Below are 18,243 nucleotides of genomic sequence, written 5' to 3' on the forward strand. Positions count from 1 at the left end.
CATCAGCAACTCGGTATAATGGAACTATGGGACGTACAGCTGCTAATGAGACCGGCGAAGAACTGAAAAGGAGCATGCATCAGCTTCTTTGCAGAATATGGTCGAACGAAAGCATACCCAACGATTGGAATTGGCTCCCGCAGCTGCCCTACTGCTCAGACGTGGCCTCCAGGACCTTTTTTGTTTCCCTGCCTAAAAAAGCCGGTGAATGGCAACCATTTTGAGACGACAGAGGGGATCCAAGCAGCATACACCCCAGCTCTCACGGCTATTCCGGATACGACAGCGCGCCGGCTAACACCGCCTTTCTATTGCACAGTCACCTAACCAAGGACGGCATCCCAACGCTTCCACAACCGCCCTACAACCCAGATGTGGCTCCCAGGACCTTTTTTGTTTCCTTTCCTGAAAAAGCCGATGAATGGCAAGCATTTTGAGACGTCAGAAAGGGTCCAAGCAGCGTGCAACTCGGCTTTCACTGCTATCCCGGATGCGACAACGCCCCGGCTCACACCGCCTTTCTAGTGTACAGTCACCTAACCAAGGACGTCATCCCAACGCTTCCGCAGCCGCCCTAATGCCCAGATGTGGCCTCCAGGACCTTTTTTGTTTCCTTTCCTGAAAAGGCCAATGAAAGGCAAGCATTTTGAGACGACAGAGGGAATCCAAGCAGCGTGTACCGCGGTTCTCACGATTATTCCGGATACGACAGCCCCCGGCTCACACCGCCTTTTTAGTGCACAGCCACCTAACCAAGGACGACATCCCAACGCCTCCGCAGTCGCCCTACAACCCAGATATGACTTCCAGGACATTTTCTGTTTCCTTGCCTGAAAAGGGCGATGAAAGGCAAGCATTTTGAGACGTCAGAGGGGGTCCAAGCAGCATGCATCTCGGTTCTCACGATTATTCCGGATACGACAGCCCCCGGCTCACACCGCCTTTCTAGTGCACAGCCACCTAACCAAGGACGACATCCCAACGCTTCCGCAGCCGTCCTACAACCCAGATGTTGCCCCAGGACCTTTTTTGTCTCTTTGCCTGATAAGGGCGATGAAAGGCAAGCATTTTGAGACGACAGAGGAGATCCAAGCAGCATGTACGTCAGCTTTTACTGCTATTCCGGATACGACAGCCCCCGGCTCACACCGCCTTTCTAGTGCACAGCCACCTAACCAAGGACGACATCCCAACGCTTCCGCAGCCGTCCTACAACCCAGATGTGGCTCCCAGGACCTTTCTCGTTTCCTTGCCTGAAAAGGCCAATGAAAGGCAAGCATTTTGAGACGACAGAGGGAATCCAAGCAGCGTGCACCGCGGTTCTCACGATTATTCCGGATACGACAGCCCCCGGCTCACACCGCCTTTCTAGTGCACAGCCACCTAACCAAGGACGGCATCCCAACGCTTCCACAGCCGCCCTACAACCCAGATATGGCTCCCAGGACCTTTTCTGTTTCCTTGCCTGAAAAGGGCGATGAAAGGCAAGCATTTTGAGACGTCAGAGGGGGTCCAAGCAGCGTGCAACTCGGCTTTCACGGCTATTCCGGATACGACAGCGCCCCGGCTCACACCGCCTTTTTAGTGCACAGCCACCTAACCAAGAACTGCATCCCAACGCTTCCGCAGCCGCCCTACAACACCGATGTGGCTCCCAAGACCTTTTTTGTTTCCTTGCCTGAAAAGGCCGATGAATGGCAAGCATTTTGAGGCGGCAGAGGGGATCCAAGTATCTTTCACCTCAGCTCTCATGGCTATTCGGGATACGACAACGCCCCCGTTGCGGTGTATGCCTGCGCGTTGTCGTATCCGGAATAGCCGTGAAAGCTGAGTTGAACGCTGCTTGGATCCCCTCTGTCGTCTCAAAATGGTGGCCATTCATCGGCTTTTTCAGGCAAGGAAACGAGAAAGGTCCTGGGAGCCACATCTGGGTTGTAGGACGGCTGCGGAAGCGTTGGGATGTCGTCCTTGGTTAGGTGGCTGTGCACTAGAAAGGCGGTGTGAGCCGGGGGCTGTCGTATCCGGAATAGCAGTAAAAGCTGACGTACATGCTGCTTGGATCTCCTCTGTCGTCTCAAAATGCTTGCCTTTCATCGCCCTTATCAGGCAAAGAGACAAAAAAGGTCCTGGGGCAACATCTGGGTTGTAGGACGGCTGCGGAAGCGTTGGGATGTCGTCCTTGGTTAAGTGGCTGTGTAGAAAGGCACTCGTATCCGGAATAATCGTGAGAAAAGCTGCGGACCCCCTCTGACGTCTCAAAAGCCTTTCATCGCCCTTTTCAGGCAAGGAAACAGAAAAATGGGGGCTTGGTTAGGTGGCTGTGCACTAAAAAGGCGGTGTGAGCCGGGGGCTGTCGTATCCGGAATAATCGTGAGAACCGCGGTGCACGCTGCTTGGATTCCCTCTGTCGTCTCAAAATGCTTGCCATTCATCGGCTTTTTCAGGAAAGGAAACAAAAAAGGTCCTGGGAGCCACATCTGGGTTGTAGGGCGGTTGTGGAAGCGTTGGGATGCCGTCCTTGGTTAGGTGGCTGTAAAAAGAAAGGCGGTGTGAGCCGGGGCGCTGTCGTATCCGGAATAACGGTGAGAACCGCGGTGCACGCTGCTTGGATTCCCTCTGTCGTCTCAAAATGCTTGCCTTTCATTGGCCTTTTCAGGCAAGGAAACGAGAAAGGTCCTGGGAGCCACATCTGGGTTGTAGGACGGCTGCGGAAGCGTTGGGATGTCGTCCTTGGTTAGGTGGCTGTGCACTAGAAAGGCGGTGTGAGCCGGGGGCTGTCGTATCCGGAATAGCAGTAAAAGCTGACGTACATGCTGCTTGGATCTCCTCTGTCGTCTCAAAATGCTTGCCTTTCATCGCCCTTATCAGGCAAAGAGACAAAAAAAAGGCCTTGGGGCAACATCTGGGTTGTGGGGCGGCTGCGGAAGCGATAGAATGCCGGCGTTGGTTAGGTGGCTGTGCACAAGAAGAGCGGTGTGAGCTGAGGCGTTGTCGCATCCGGAATAGCCTTGATGCACGCTGCTTGGATCTCCTCTGTCGTCTCAAAATCCTTGCCATTCATCGGCTGTTTCAGGAAAGGAAACAAAAAAGGTCCTGGGAGCCACATCTTGGTTGTAGGGCGGCTGCGGAAGCGTTGGAATGCCGTTCTTGGTTAGGTGGCTGTGCACTAGAAAGGCGGTGTTAGCCGGGGCTTTGTCGTATCCAGAATGGCCGTGAGAGCTGGGGTGCATGCTGCTGGTATCCTCTCTGTCGTCTCAAAATGCTTGCCTTTCATCGCCCTTTTCAGGCAAAGAGACAAAAAAGGTCCTGGGGCCACATCTGAATTGTGGGGCGGCTGCGGAAGCAATGGATTGCCGGCCTTGGTTAGGTGACTCTGCTCAAAAAGGGCTGTGTGCGCTGAGGCGTTGTCGTATCCGGAATAGCCTTGAAAGCCGAGGTGCATGTTGCTTGGATCCCCTCTGTCATCTCAAAATGGTGGCCATTCATCGTCTTTTTCAGGCAGGGAAACAAAAAAGGTCCTGAGGGCCTCGTCTGAGCTGTAGGGCGGCTGCGGGGGCCAATTCCAATCGTTGGGTATGCTTTCTTCCGACCATATTCTGCAAAGTTGCTTATGCATGCTCCTTTTCAGTTCTTCACCGGTCTCATTTGCAGCTGTACGTCTCACAGTTCCTTAATACCGGTTGCTGATGAGTGCTCTCTGAGAGCAGGAGTGCAATCGTACGGCTGTCGGTTTAATTGCAAATTTTCGACGTCGAGCCTTCCTTGTGTCAGCAATAATATATTGAGTTTTTCACATATATTTTAAGGTTATATGAAAGAAATCGATATACAAAAGTTATAGACCGTTTTATTTTTATAGAACTCGTAGTTTCGCTAAAAATCGAGATAAACCATTCCTAACCCTTAAAATTTCAGCCACGCCCCTTCCCTTAATGCTCAATTGCAATTTTTTTTTTTGACCCGGGCTTATATTAAAATATATACTATATTAAAATATATACTATAGTATATAAAATTTTCGTAAATTATAGAAGCGGTTTTATCCAAATCTAAAAAAGGAATTAATTGTACTATTATTATAGAAATAAAAATATTTTTAATTATTACTCACAAAACGATTTTTTTAAATCTGAAACTTGTGGACTTCAGTCATAAGTAATTGCTCAAATATCTCTATTTCCATAATTTGTAATATAGAAAACATTAAAGCCAACAAAAATGCTATATTTTCAATAAAACTGCCAAAAATTCACAAATTCCGCTATTCCTCACGCTCTACAGTACCACACACCACCAACCGTTACAATTAACTGCCATTATTTTACGGTTATTAAAAATTTTTTTATTTAACTGCATACTAACACCTTTGATTACAAAAACCGCTGTTGCTGCAGAAACGCCCGCTCTGTAATTGTTGTGTTTTGTACGTTCTTTTGTAAATATATTTACGCAATATATTTGTAGCATTAAATAATTTAATTTTTCACTTTGAAATGGTTATAATTTAATTTTTAACAAAATTTGTATAAAATTCAACCTGGCAAAGTATAATAACAATTTATTTTCTATTTTCCATTTCCTCTCTTCCAATCTCCCCACACGTGCACACGCACACATACAACGCACCGCAACCAACCACCAACTTAGGTGGCAAAGAATCCATTAGCTAGCTTGGCAGCGTTGGGTTTGGCTGGCATAACACCCACCAATACCGGTGGACTGAATCCCACAGGTTAGTTGTTGTGTTTTTGAAATATAGACTTTATCAAATTTCTTTGTATTAATAATGAGCGCATATTTTTACTTTCTAAAGCAGCTTTGGCCGCCTTAGCCGGCTCGCAGCTACGTACAGCCAATACAAGTCGTACACAACAACAACAGCATGAAATGACCGTCTCTAATGACTTGATCGGCTGCATTATCGGCAAGGGTGGCACAAAAATTGCCGAAATACGTCAAATTTCCGGTGCAATGATACGCATTTCGAATTGTGAGGAACGCGAGGGCGGCAATACCGATCGTACAATCACGATTAGCGGCAATCCAGATTCGGTGGCATTGGCTCAATACTTAATCAACATGAGGTGAGTACCAATATAGCGTTATAGGTGTCAAAAACAAATTTTAATTAAAAACAATATGTACAAAAGAAAATTTAGAAAATTTTAAAATAAAATTTAGAAAAATTACAAAAAAAAATTTGAAAAAAATTTTAAAAAATGTGAAAAAAGAATATAAAAAAATTTGATTGAAACAATTAAAAAAGAAAACTAATTACATTTAAGTATCTGCATTAACCCTTATTGTATATATTATACTCTATATATAATATATATTCTTCTCAAAAAGTCAAAACATATATATTTTGTCGAATTGAATTGCAAATTAATAAAGAATTTATTTAAAACACAACATACATTGTACGCTGTTAATAATTATGACGTAATTGATTCACAAACACACGCACACACCGTTCGTTCAAACAATCAAACATTGATCAATCAATCAGTCAATTGAAATGCAAAATAAAAATGAAAAACGTATCAAAACAAAGAAAATCGAAAATTTTCGTACATTCACTATTTGAAATTTATGCTAAGTATACGCAAATTAACAAATATATATAATATGCGGTATAAGGAGGTTCTTTGATGATGATAAAAATTAAAAAAACAAAAACTAAAAAGCAAACAATATTAATATTATGCAAATGAAAAAGTAAATGCGTTCAAAAATGTCACAACTACATTGCAACTCTGTATTAGCAGGAAAACAAGTTTGTTAACTGTACTTTTGTTTTCACTAACTTTTACTACCGAAATGTGCGTAGCGCATGGCTGCCAGCCAAGCGGCCTTTGCCTAAACTTAAACTTTAGTAATCCTTTAGACTTAAGCCACTTCGTGAGCGCCAAGCGCACAATAACGAACATAACTAAGGTCAAAGGTTAACAGGTGCTGCCCAAAAGTAAAATAGCACACGACTGTACTAAAACGCTGGCCACCTTATTCATACATGTACTTAGACTCATAAAGAATTGTGTACCTGGCAGTGCAACGCTGCGCGTAAATTAAAGTAGAAACTAGTCTATAATTTTAGAAAAATATTGAAAACAACAACAACACTAGTATATATATTACTTTCAAAACTCTTATAACTGAACAATGCAATAAAGAAAAACAAAGAGACTTGGTTAATACTTGGTATGAACAACTTCTAACTACCACTTTTCCCCCAGCACCATTTTCCCACCGAAAAAGCGCAAGCAAAAAGTGAGAGAGAAAGATAACAATTTTGTTTTTAATTATATCAATTAATATATAATTTTTCCTTTAAGTTACGCACCAAATTAATGTTCACTAATTTTTCAGCATTTTCTTTGAAACCCAAAAAAAATGTTGCCGTATATTTTCAATTTTGTTTTGAACCGTTTTAATGAAAACCTTACTTAATTTAGCCTTTCATAACAGTAAAATACCAAAAAAATCTACATATATATACATATACATATATATAAATATGAGCATACATTTTTCAAAAGCCCAGTCATCTCAACTCAAGCGCAACAAATAAACAAAGACAAATCCTATGAAGCAGCAAGAACAAATCATAGCAACCCAACACCCACAACCTCCTACCCCGTTTGCGCATATCCTTTCTACAGTCTTTACGCTGCTTATAGCAGTTCCAAAACAGTCAATCCAAAAAATAAATTAAAAAATCAACTCAGAAACTCTACACTAATATTTCATGCACCCAAAATCCATACGGAAACACTCGCGCTGCCTACGCGCTATTAATTTCGTCAATATAAGTAGTGTGTTATCCCCCTCCTCCCACATAACCAACAGCTGGTGTATAACTTCTACCACCAACATCAAGGCCACCACTTCAAACTCCTCCTAACCAAACAAATTAGTTGTATACTAAATAAAATATCATTTTCCGTAGCCAAAACTCGGAAATATGCATTTTGTAAAATAAAAACTTGCGCTCACACCAAATGTTATCCAACACCATAAAGCAAATACTACTTGCTACTGTATTAAAATTTTGTATACCAATACCTACATATATGTATATAACATTAGTATGTATGTATGTAAGTAGAGCAGCGCCCGTATCCCCACAGACATTTAATAAATAGAAAAATTACGAAAACAATGTAAAATCGCTGCAGCGGCAGCGGCAGCAGCAGCCGAGGCAACGCGAGTGTTGAATGCCGACGCGCTGCCACACAAGCACACACAAATCGTGCGTCTCATACTTATACCATTTATGAATATTGTTGTATGTACGTTGTTGCCACCCATGGGACCACGGCCGTGTATGCAAATCAACGTTCCATAAAGCAAAGTACATATCTATCATTTATAATCCATACCAGTACTAGTAAAGCCAGTACGACCCCGAATCCGCCCCACGCCTGTCATTGACCACCCCCAATATCACCCGTACTCGTTGAAAACGAAAAGCATCCACAGAAATATAATAAGTCATACAGAAACATGAGCCCATTTGAATGCAGCAGCATGTGTGGTATATGAAATACATATTAATAATTTTATTTATCATTTTAATATATTTATTATCACGAGAAATCAGCAACGTTTGTAAATGGTTAGGTTAATTTCAATTTTATATTTGTTTTAATTTGAGTACGTATGAAGAAGGGAGGTAATCAATTATGTCGCTATAATGTATATACTTTATTTTAAGGATTCTATTGAAGCTTTTTTCTTAGATTTATAGGTACTATAGATGTAGTTCTCAACCTAGTATCGAACAAATTACCAACGAAAAACGTATACCCTAAAAGTTTTGGGTAGTTAAAACGCTAAATATATTGCATATAGTATTTTGTATTAACTATGACAGGCGACATCAAGTATAGTTGAAAAAGCAGAGAACCCTTCTGATCTTACAAGTTTGCAATGCTTCAATTTGTACAGAATTTCGTAAAATGAAATAGAAAGAAAGGGAAAGCATACAATAATAGGTTTAGTCTCTATTCATAATATAATTCATATTCCATCCGAAAATATGTATTTTTAATATCCTGCAAGCTTCATAAATAGCTCTCAACACTATGAAAATAGATTAGGTTCAGGGTCTGAGTTATGCTCAAAAATATCTACGAACTTCGTATAGTACACGCGTAATATATGAGCAATATTCCTGCCATAATAACCTAGCTGTACAATATACTACAGGGGCACCGATAGATTAGTATTTTTCCTATTCAGTTTAGTTAATTATTATAATAATTATCATTTGTGAAGATATACAAAGTGTTTTATTTATTAAAAAAAAAAATAAATAGTGAGGAAACTGAAATTAATTTCAAAAAAGTACTGCCTTCACTTGCCACTTTGCAGCAAAATATTTTTAGTTTTTAATTAGTTAATTTTTATATTTTAATATGCCGCAGTTTCAGGCATTTCTTTATACCAACACAGCGCTGCCACTGCATTCAAAGACCGCTTACTCAAAACCCCCCATTAAATTCCCTCAAACAAACAACCATCATCGACCACCGCCACCACCCATACACTTGTACCATTTTGAACGCCAAACCGCAAAAAAAATATATATATAAAAATAACATTTGAAGAAACCTCCTTGTAAAACAAAAATCCAGCAAATTCCCTCCTTAACCCTAAATGCAAAAATATCATCAAATTCCAAATTTTTAAAAATTAAAAAGAATATTTAAAAAAATGCAAAAACCAACTCAATTCCACAAAATCACCATTAAAAAGTACAGTCATCACCTTTCAATGAACAACTAAACCTTATCTCATCACCACATACAAACAATATCCTATTGTCCTTTTTTCTCTTTCTCTCTCTCTTTATCCCTTTTCCAGCGTTGAACTGCAGAAGGCTAATCTACAGGAGGCGAACAATGGCGGCGCCAACGGTCAAGCTAACAATGCTAGCAACAGCAACAACAACAACACCAATGTCAGTAATGGCGCCAGCAATGGCAATGCCAATACGAATAATAGCAGCAGCAACAGCAACAGCGGTGGTGGTAATCACATAAGCGGCACAACCACCTTGGGTGGCAACAGCAGTGCTGGCAGTGGCGGCGGCGGCAGCAACAGCAGCAATGGCAGCTTGAATCAGAGCGGCGGCAGCAATCACAGCAGCAATAATAGTTTAAACAATTTAAATACAAATACGAGCAATGCGAACAACAGCAATACCAACAACAACAATACACAACACTCAACCACAGCCATGACAATGACAAACAACAGCAGCAACAGCAACAATACGAGCGGCAACAATCTAACCTTAAGCACAACTTCCAACAATCCAACCAATCCATTTTCCACTTCATTGCCATTTTCGAACACACCAAATCCATTTGCCAACTCCACCACAGTCAGTTCGCTAGCAACAGCTATACCGTTAGCACAATTGCTGGCCAAACCGGGTGCTTTAAATGCGCTCTCCAGCCTAACGGCGCTCGGCGGCCTCACCGATCTGTTGGGCGGCTTGGCCACACTCAATGGTCCACCCATACAGACGACCGGTGTGCATCGCACCAAAAGTTTCGCATCGACACGTTTTCGCAGTCATAATCATGCCGATGGCGGTGCTGATAGCGAAAAGACGCGCAATAAATTCAACCCATATTAGAGTAATTGAGTACGTGTGAAAAGTAGGCGTGAAAGTTTCGTAGTAGTGGTATATGGAAGCTTTTTGAGATTGTAGAGAAAGCATGTAAGCTTTTAGAATAAAAAACGAGTGAAAGTTTTTGAATTTTGTAGATGCGAATTAAAAGCTTTTCCATGAAAACTTTCAAATAATGTAGAAGTGAAAGCTTACAAATCATTTGTATAGTAAGTGACATTTTTGAGATCATGAATTTGAATGAAAGCTTTCAAATCATATATATTTAGAAATCATGTGCAAATGAAAGTTTTTAAATTTTGTAAAATTGAGAGCATTCAAATCATGTGTAAATGAAAATTACAGTTTTTTTCCTAGGGGAAGCTTTAAAATTATGTAAAAGTGAAAGCTTTAAAATCACGTGTAAATGAAAGATTTCAAATAATGTACAAGCGAAAGCTTTTGAATTACGTAAAAGTGAAAGCTTGCAAATAATATACAAGTGAAAGCTTTTAACTCATGTATAGGTGAAACTTTTCAAATGAAAACGTTTAAATAATAAAAAAACTTAAGCTTTTCAAATACAATTAGTTAGTTTGCAAGCTTACGATACAAAGAAAAAGTAATGTAGGGTTCACAACAAATATAAAAGCTGAGAAAAAGTTTACTTAAAGCTTCGAAAGAGGGCTTGCAGCACATGAACTCAAGAAACAGTAAGTTCGCTGACAAATTTGGGGTGTGAAACGAAGTCAACATTTTTTCATTGTTTAGTAGAGCTGGCGTAAAAGTAGTATTAGTAGCTGTACGAATTGCATTCGTGTGCAACGAAATTGGTTAACTAAATTTTTGCAAGCCCGCACACGCTTGCATTTTATTCTTACCTTTTTACTTGTTTTTGGGTAACAGCAAACTTTAGGCATTAGACATACAAATGTACGTACTAAATGAGGATATTTACATAAAGTTACAAATAGTGTGATAAAAACCCAAAAACCCACAATCAAGCACACGTAGATTGGAATTAATTACACTAAAATCAATCGAATTAAATTTAAATTTAAAAAAATGCAAAACTTTGCATTAATATTAAGCAAACTAGTTTAGTTATTATATTTTTGCCAGCTTGTAATTATGACTTTGGCATTTTCATAAAACGCGTGTTAGCTTAACAACATCATGTTCTCATAATCATGCCACATGCCTACTATTGCCCCAGTTTTATTTCAATAAAATTGCGCGCTTTTTAAAAACTAATTTAAAAAAATAATTTTGTTGTTTCTTCATATACAATTTTGCAATAATTTTAAAATTAATTAATTTCGAAATTGTAAATTAAGAAATAAATAATTTGGAAATTGAAAATTTAAAAATAAAAAAAAATTAAATAATTTTGAAATTGAAAGTTCAAAAATAAATTAGTTTCAAAATTTAAAAGTTAAATAATTTCGAAATTTAAAATTTACAAATGAAATAATTTCGTAATGGAAAATTCATAAATTAAATAATTGCGAAATTGACAATTTAAAAATGAAATAATTTCGAAATTGAAATTTCCAAAATTTGTTTATTTCGAACTTAAAAATTCCAAAAATTAATTCGAAATTAAAAATTCAAAAATAAATTAGTTTCGATATTCAAAATTTAAGAAAATAATTTCGAAATTAAAAATTTAAAAATTGATTAAATACGAATTTAAAAATTCAAAAATAACCTAATTTCGAAATTGAAAATTTAAATAGGCAACCGACCTTAGCTTATTCCAACTGAAATACATATGTATGTAATATATCTTACAACATAACCACACTTTTTAGATGCGCAACAACATTATCTAGCGTTAAATCAACAATTATTGCATATATTCATATATACATACATATATACATTTACATACGTAATCGCATACTCATAATGTTTTGATAATTTTTTAAGTTAAAAAATTAGTTACTAAGTGCAAAGAAGATATGTTATCATTATAGTTTCTAAGCAAAATAATGAAAAAAACTTGTTTATTAGCGCCAAATGTTAGCATTAAAGGCAAAAATGTGCGCAAAACAGAAAAATATTTTGTTTTTATTGCAATTCGGAAATATGCTTTTAAAAAATATTTAATTTTGGAAAATTGGCAAATTTTTTATTGATTTTTGGCAAAAATTGCTTGCTTTTTTATTATGTTTTATAAATATTATTGAGCGATCGTAGTAGAACCAATATTGGTATCATGACAGTTAGCGCATTAAAAACTAGCATACACCCATTTTTTTTATTCACTTATATAAAAAAAAAATAGTTACATTAGTTTTAGTCGTAGATAAAAACAGGTTTCGAGAACCTGAAATAACTAAGGCGTGAATTTATAAAAAAAAAAAAATTTAATAAGAAATTAAAATCAATCAGCGTACATACACACACATGCAAGTCGTATACGAATTAAAAACAGCTGTTAGATTTTACATAATGCCGAATATGACGTATTTTTTAATTGGAAAAGACCATTATGAAAAATTGTGATGAAAAGAAAACTAACTCAAATTCTATAACGAACGAAAATAAGCAAAAACAAAAAATTATAAGGGCAATGAGAGTTGAGAGCTTATAATATAAAATAATGTGAAATTGAAATACAAATAAATTATAATATAGTAATAAAAAACAATTGTTTAGAGAAATAAATATTTTTGAGAGACAAAATTTGAGAAAACTATTTCCTTTTGTTCAACTTTTGAAAAACAAAGCCCCATTTACAAGTTAAGAACTCAAAATTGAGTACACGAAATTGATAGGTGGAACTTATGGTGGGTTAAGAATACAACCCTTGAATATACTCCCCCCACGCCGTCGACTTAACACGATTTTAAAGCTGAACTGTGCTATTTTGATTGAATTCAATTAAAATTATGTTAAAAAATTAGTTTGAAGACATTTCGCATTTGAAACGACATTCTTGAGATTGCGTCTACATTTTTTTTATTCTAAGTCCTGAAAATCTACATTTTTTTTTAAATACTCAACCCAAAAATGTGTATATACTTTTTTAAAAGGTCTGAACAGAATAAAGAAAAGAAGTTTAGTTTCAAAACACTTTCTATCAGAAAAAGTATACATATGAGCTTCTTCTCATTTTTAGAGAATACTTTAATTTTGGTTGGATTTTATATTTTTACTCAGCACAAGAGAACGAGTACTGAATACAGAGCGTTTGTATAGCTGAATACAGCGCTGAATTTTAAAAGCACCATAAGAATAAAGTAGATAACTCGCTATACTTGGTTTTTTCGGAATTTTGATTTCATATCATTATTTAGCACCAGAGAACGATAGCTGAATACAGATCGTTTCTATCAGAAAACAATAAAAAAAATACACTAGTTTTTTACAAACTTAATTTACCTTAAGAATTATATAGAGAAGGTTCTAACTTACTTCTTACAGAAGTTTGTTATCATATATTTATTCAGCAAAAAACAACGACACTGAATACTGCGCTGAAATTTTTAAGCACCATAACTATAATTTAAAGACACTATACTTGATTTTTCGGAAGTTCGCTTTCATACTTTTATTCAGCACAAAACAACGTTGGCTGAATACTGCGCTGAATGCTAAACGAGTGTATTATAGTTTATGCCTTAGGTGATTATATGGCCAAATAAGCTATTTTCGCAAATTCAATAAATTAAAGCTCAACGGCAAATAACAATAAAAAAATAGCTACTTTGCGCTCATTGCTCTCAAAAAATTGACTGATGAGGAAGCTTCTCAAACTAGCATTACATTTAATTATTGGCGTGAATAAATGTATAAATATTTCAAAAATCTTCAAACAACCGTAACCAGGTATTAGTTAGATGTAGTTTGGAATATTGCTGTTCATGTATGCAATAGGCAAGGGCCTTCAAAGGAAACCCCCTTTGAAATATGTATGTAGTTTTAGAATAACGCTCACTAGTTTTATATAGACAGGTGTTATTGATAGATCTAAGCATCATTACAGTTAATGTGTTACAACTATTTCAACAGCTTTAAACGCATGTAAATTCAGCATCTCACTTTTAGAAATATAAATTGCAATTTACATATGCATATATGTATATATGTACATATACATATACATATGTTGAATTTCATTTATGGCAAAAGCTTTTCATAGAATGATAGTAGGCTTAATATTTTTGCGCGGTAGCAGCGATCGACAGTATTTAGGTCCAAAATGTAATAGAGAGAAGGCCAAAGGAATGAAAATAATAACATTTTACATCGATATTAACTCAAATAAGAACACTAAGTATGACATTTCAGAGAGCTTTTAAGTAATGTGTAGAAAAGCAATTCTTCATTATTTAAATTTTATTTTACCAAAATCTTTGCATATGGAAATTGCATGTGAAGTTTGCTTTAAGCTTGAAGTCAGCTTGTAATGCTATTTTACATACTTTTTCGAGCATGTCGAGACTTAAAGTAAATGTAAAATAAAGCTTTAAGCTTGATAAACGAATTTTCGCAAAATTTATCACTCGAAAGCCTGATCAGACTTTTTTGAGGAAAGTGATTTTTCACAAATTCCTATAGTGAGAAAGCTTAACCGTAATGACTGACGTTCGAAAAAGTTATTAGATCTATATTTTAGTTTAACCAAAAATGAAGTGAAAGCCCATCAAGAATTTATGCGTCAAATTTTAATTCTTATTATTATATGTTATGACAGTTTTACTGCTGCACCGTTTAGGTTCTAAGTAGGAATAGTTAATAAAGCTCTCTGGAAGTATTTGATTCGTAAAGAACAAGAGCTTTAAAGTTTATATTGGTTGAATGAATTGGATGTAGTTTCTTTTTATTAAAAAAGATTTTTGATTAAAAGAAATCCAAAATTATGTATGAAAGAAGAACTATGTTATAAAAATTTTGAACTAAATCTTATTTTCGTTTAATTTGTATTTTTTTTTCAAAATTTGTACTGTCTAAAATAAGTATTAGCCATACATAAGCGGAGAAAGTTTATTTTTGAGTTCTAAATATTTAAAATTTAGCCGTAAATTAAGTGTATATAAATCTATTTTTCAAAAATTATATTGATTTTTAGTAAACCAAAATTATGCAAACATTTAAGCACATCTTTAGAAAGACTCAATAATTAATTTGGAAACACTTTTGAATTGAAAGCAGCTTTTTTATGTTTAGACCCAACTTTGTCTTATTTTCTTGTAAGAAAATACTGAATTTACATATATTATTATGAAAATGTATTTTTGAAATAATAAAATATTAAAAAATATATATAAAGCATCTGAATTTTTAATAAATTTTTAATAACTTTGTACTACATACACCTCACTTTGTAATGGCAACCCCAGCGCATACGATTGATTCCAAAGTGTTCCCAATTTATGAAAATCACATATGAAATGCAATAAAATTTACTAAAACTAAAATCCGTCATTCATATTAAAAAAATGTAATAAAATGTAGTGAAAAATCAATATCCAATGCGAAACATATACAACAATCTAACTATGTATTTACTACAAGTATTTATGAAATAACAAATTTATATGTACGAGTATTCACAAAACAAATATATATACACACTTATACTACTCCCTTTTCCTACCATTTATACTAAATACCTTATGCGATGTACTATAATTATATACAATAAGACACAAAAATTTGCAAAAAAATAAGTGGAAAAATAAAGAAACTAAAAAAATAATTGCTATTGGAAAATAAACAAAAAAAGACTAAAGAAAATCATTAAAATTGAAAACAAAAATAATTAAAACTGAAAAAAATAATAAAAATTAACTTTGAAGAAAAATATAATATAAGAAAATAAAAAATTAAATTACGAAAACCGTGCAGATTGCAAAAACCATTGAAAACTTCTTAAAGAAGTTGGCGGGATTCCGATTTTAAATAATTTGTAATAACAAATTCGCTCAGTAAAAATAGTTTATAAAATTAAAAATGAAGGTAATGCAAAAATTGATAAGAAAATTAATTAGCATTAAAAAAAGGAAAATTAATTTGATGAAGCTGCTGATGAAGAATTAATGCGCCTCGAAGTATTGTATCTCTATTGTATTGTAAATTTAAAATTTTATTTTTTTTTCTATTGCAAAAAAAAAAGTTTTTCGGGCATAAAAATAAGTAAAAATTATACTCATAAAAAAAATTAAAAAATATTAACGTAGTTAATAGAGAAAGTGACTTTAAGTCGAAATTTTTTGAGAATAGATTTCAATTTTCGTAAGTTGAAAGGCATGTTTAACAATTAATGGACAAATCTTGTTTAAATATTAAAAACTATTTGGCATATGCGCAACTTTAAAAATAAAGTACTCGAATTACATGAAATTAAGTTTGGACTTTCTTTTTTTTACTTTTTATATATACACATTTTTTTTTTAATTTCTGTTTCATATTTTTAATTTTTTATGTCTTATTTTATCTTAAATGTTATTTTTATTATTATTAATTTTGGAGTATTTACTTTTATTATTTTATATTTTTTTAATTTCCCTAATTATTTTTATTTTTTAATTTCATTAAGTTTTTTTTATTTTTCTAATCTTTTTTTAACTTCTATAATTTTTTATATTAATTTTCATTCATTTCATTCAGTTTTTTAATAGTTTTAATTAATTTCAGGTTTTAATTATATTTTTTTTTCTACATTACTAAATTATTTTTATTTTCCTTCACTTTTGGGTGAATTGTTTCAAATTTGCTTTTTATAGCTGAAAAGCAGAAGCGAAAAAATTATTTAATAAATGGTGTTGAAATATTAATAATTATTTGGCATATCCGCAACTGTAAAAATAAAATTGTAAGAAATTAAGTTAAAAAGTTTTTTTTTTAAATTTTTTTATCATTATCAACACAAATTTATTTATTTTAAATTTTTGTTTTATTTCTCTTTATAACGTTTTTTTAATTTTTTCTAATTTTTTTTTTTAATATTTCTAAACTTTTTTTTTAAGTTATCTTTTCCTTTTAATTTTTTAATTTTTAATTTTTCTTTATATTTATTTCATTTTTATCTTTTAGTTTATAAATAAGTTCTTTGTTAATTTTTTTAATTACTCTAATTTTTTATATAAATTTTTGGATTAGTTTTTAAACAAAACTCCCTTTACCGTAAGACATTTATAATAATATTTATCACTATTCAATTAATTTTTACAAATGCAAGAATATGTTTTACATACATCGTTGTCCGTACAATTTATTTTTTTTAAACGAATTACTGTTTTTTTAGTTATTAAAAACATAATTTTTAGTTTTAAGAATCATGAAAAGTTTAAAAATCCGTATATGTAGTCATTAAAGTGAAAAAACAAAAAATAAATAACAAAAAGAATCCGAAATTAAGCGTAAAGTTCAATCTTAAAGTATTGTGAGTATTACTCGCGCATACGATCAATCGAAAATTCATTAACATACACTGAAAAAAAGCATTAAACTTAAAATATAAATATTAAAAGTTACAAAAAAAATCATCATGAACCACATTAAAAAATAAAATCATGTATTAAGCATCCAGCGTAGCATTTGTAAATCACAGCGTTACATATTTATATACTTGAACTTATAACTCAACTTGTAACTTGTAGTTCTTACGAAAAACAAAAGCAAAAAACAAGATATATTTACTACTACCAATTTGTAATGGCAAAATACTTATACGTAATAGTAGAAACACTCACACTTTATTATATGCATAAACATAAATACAACTTACGCAAGCGTAACAGTAAAAGCAACTCGCATTCATACATACATACATACAAACAAAATAATATTGAGAAAAAATACGAATAAATATGAGAAGAAAATTTGTGTGACTTTTATTTATTTAACCTCATAAATTATTTTTTTTATTCCAAATATGTTTTAAAGTGCAATACAAAATATTTTATGTGAAAAAAATATATATATATATTTTTTTAGATAGTTTTAAGAGGAAAAATCTTGCAGGCCCTTCTATAATCGAAACAGAATCAAGGGAATCCAAAAATTCTCAGACTTACTCGCCGATTATAATTATACATAACATACATCTCCAAAAAATGAGGAAAAACATATCTTTGCTGACAAGCCCTTTAACGCAAAAATAATGGATAATAAACTTAACCTGACTTAAGGGAGTTAGCGAAACATCAGTTAAATTCCAGTTTGAGTGATATTTTAAGACCCATAACGAAGCGTCAGGGACCTTTTAAAATATATACATAAATATACATGCAAGTATATAGAAAAATGAACAGTATAACGAGCTAGCCACGTCCGTCTGTCTATCTGTATATACGCGAACTAGTCTGTCAGTTTCTAAGATGTCGATCTGAAAGTTTTCCCACGCCCTACTCTCCACAAAAAGCTGCTCATATGTCGGAACCGCCGATATCGGATATCTATAGTATATAGCTTTCTAACGATGGTCATCAAAATTAAGTTCTTGTAGGAAATGTATATATGTACATAAAATCATTAAAATTTATAAAGAAAATTTATAATAATAAAAAAAGAAAAAATAACTTTAAACAATTAAGTAAGTTGCTAACTTTACTTTTACAACAAAAAACAAAAACTTTTGAATTAATTTTTTTGCTTTGAAATCACTC

The 18,243-nt window shown here is 34.1% G+C and overlaps 1 protein-coding gene across 19 annotated transcripts in view; it reads left to right on the forward strand.

Annotated features, from left to right (window-relative positions):
• LOC126761505 (poly(rC)-binding protein 3) overlaps positions 1 to 18,243 on the forward strand; it is a 269,045-nt gene that overhangs the window by 231,612 nt on the left and 19,190 nt on the right. For 11 of the 19 annotated variants that reach the window (XM_050477778.1, XM_050477775.1, XM_050477776.1 and 8 more), the window contains 3 exons: positions 4,648 to 4,732; positions 4,814 to 5,084; positions 8,869 to 10,956. In XM_050477778.1, the coding sequence (XP_050333735.1) occupies positions 4,648 to 4,732; positions 4,814 to 5,084; positions 8,869 to 9,649 (1,137 nt within the window). In that variant the 3' untranslated portion in view covers positions 9,650 to 10,956. Of the gene's footprint in view, positions 1 to 4,647; positions 4,733 to 4,813; positions 5,085 to 8,868; positions 10,960 to 18,243 lie in introns of those variants that run through there. The other 8 variants (XM_050477791.1, XM_050477787.1, XM_050477788.1 and 5 more) reach the window with 8 other exon arrangements.

This window comes from Bactrocera neohumeralis, chromosome 6 (genome assembly GCF_024586455.1).
Source record: "Bactrocera neohumeralis isolate Rockhampton chromosome 6, APGP_CSIRO_Bneo_wtdbg2-racon-allhic-juicebox.fasta_v2, whole genome shotgun sequence".
In the NCBI taxonomy this organism is placed as follows: domain Eukaryota; kingdom Metazoa; phylum Arthropoda; class Insecta; order Diptera; family Tephritidae; genus Bactrocera; species Bactrocera neohumeralis.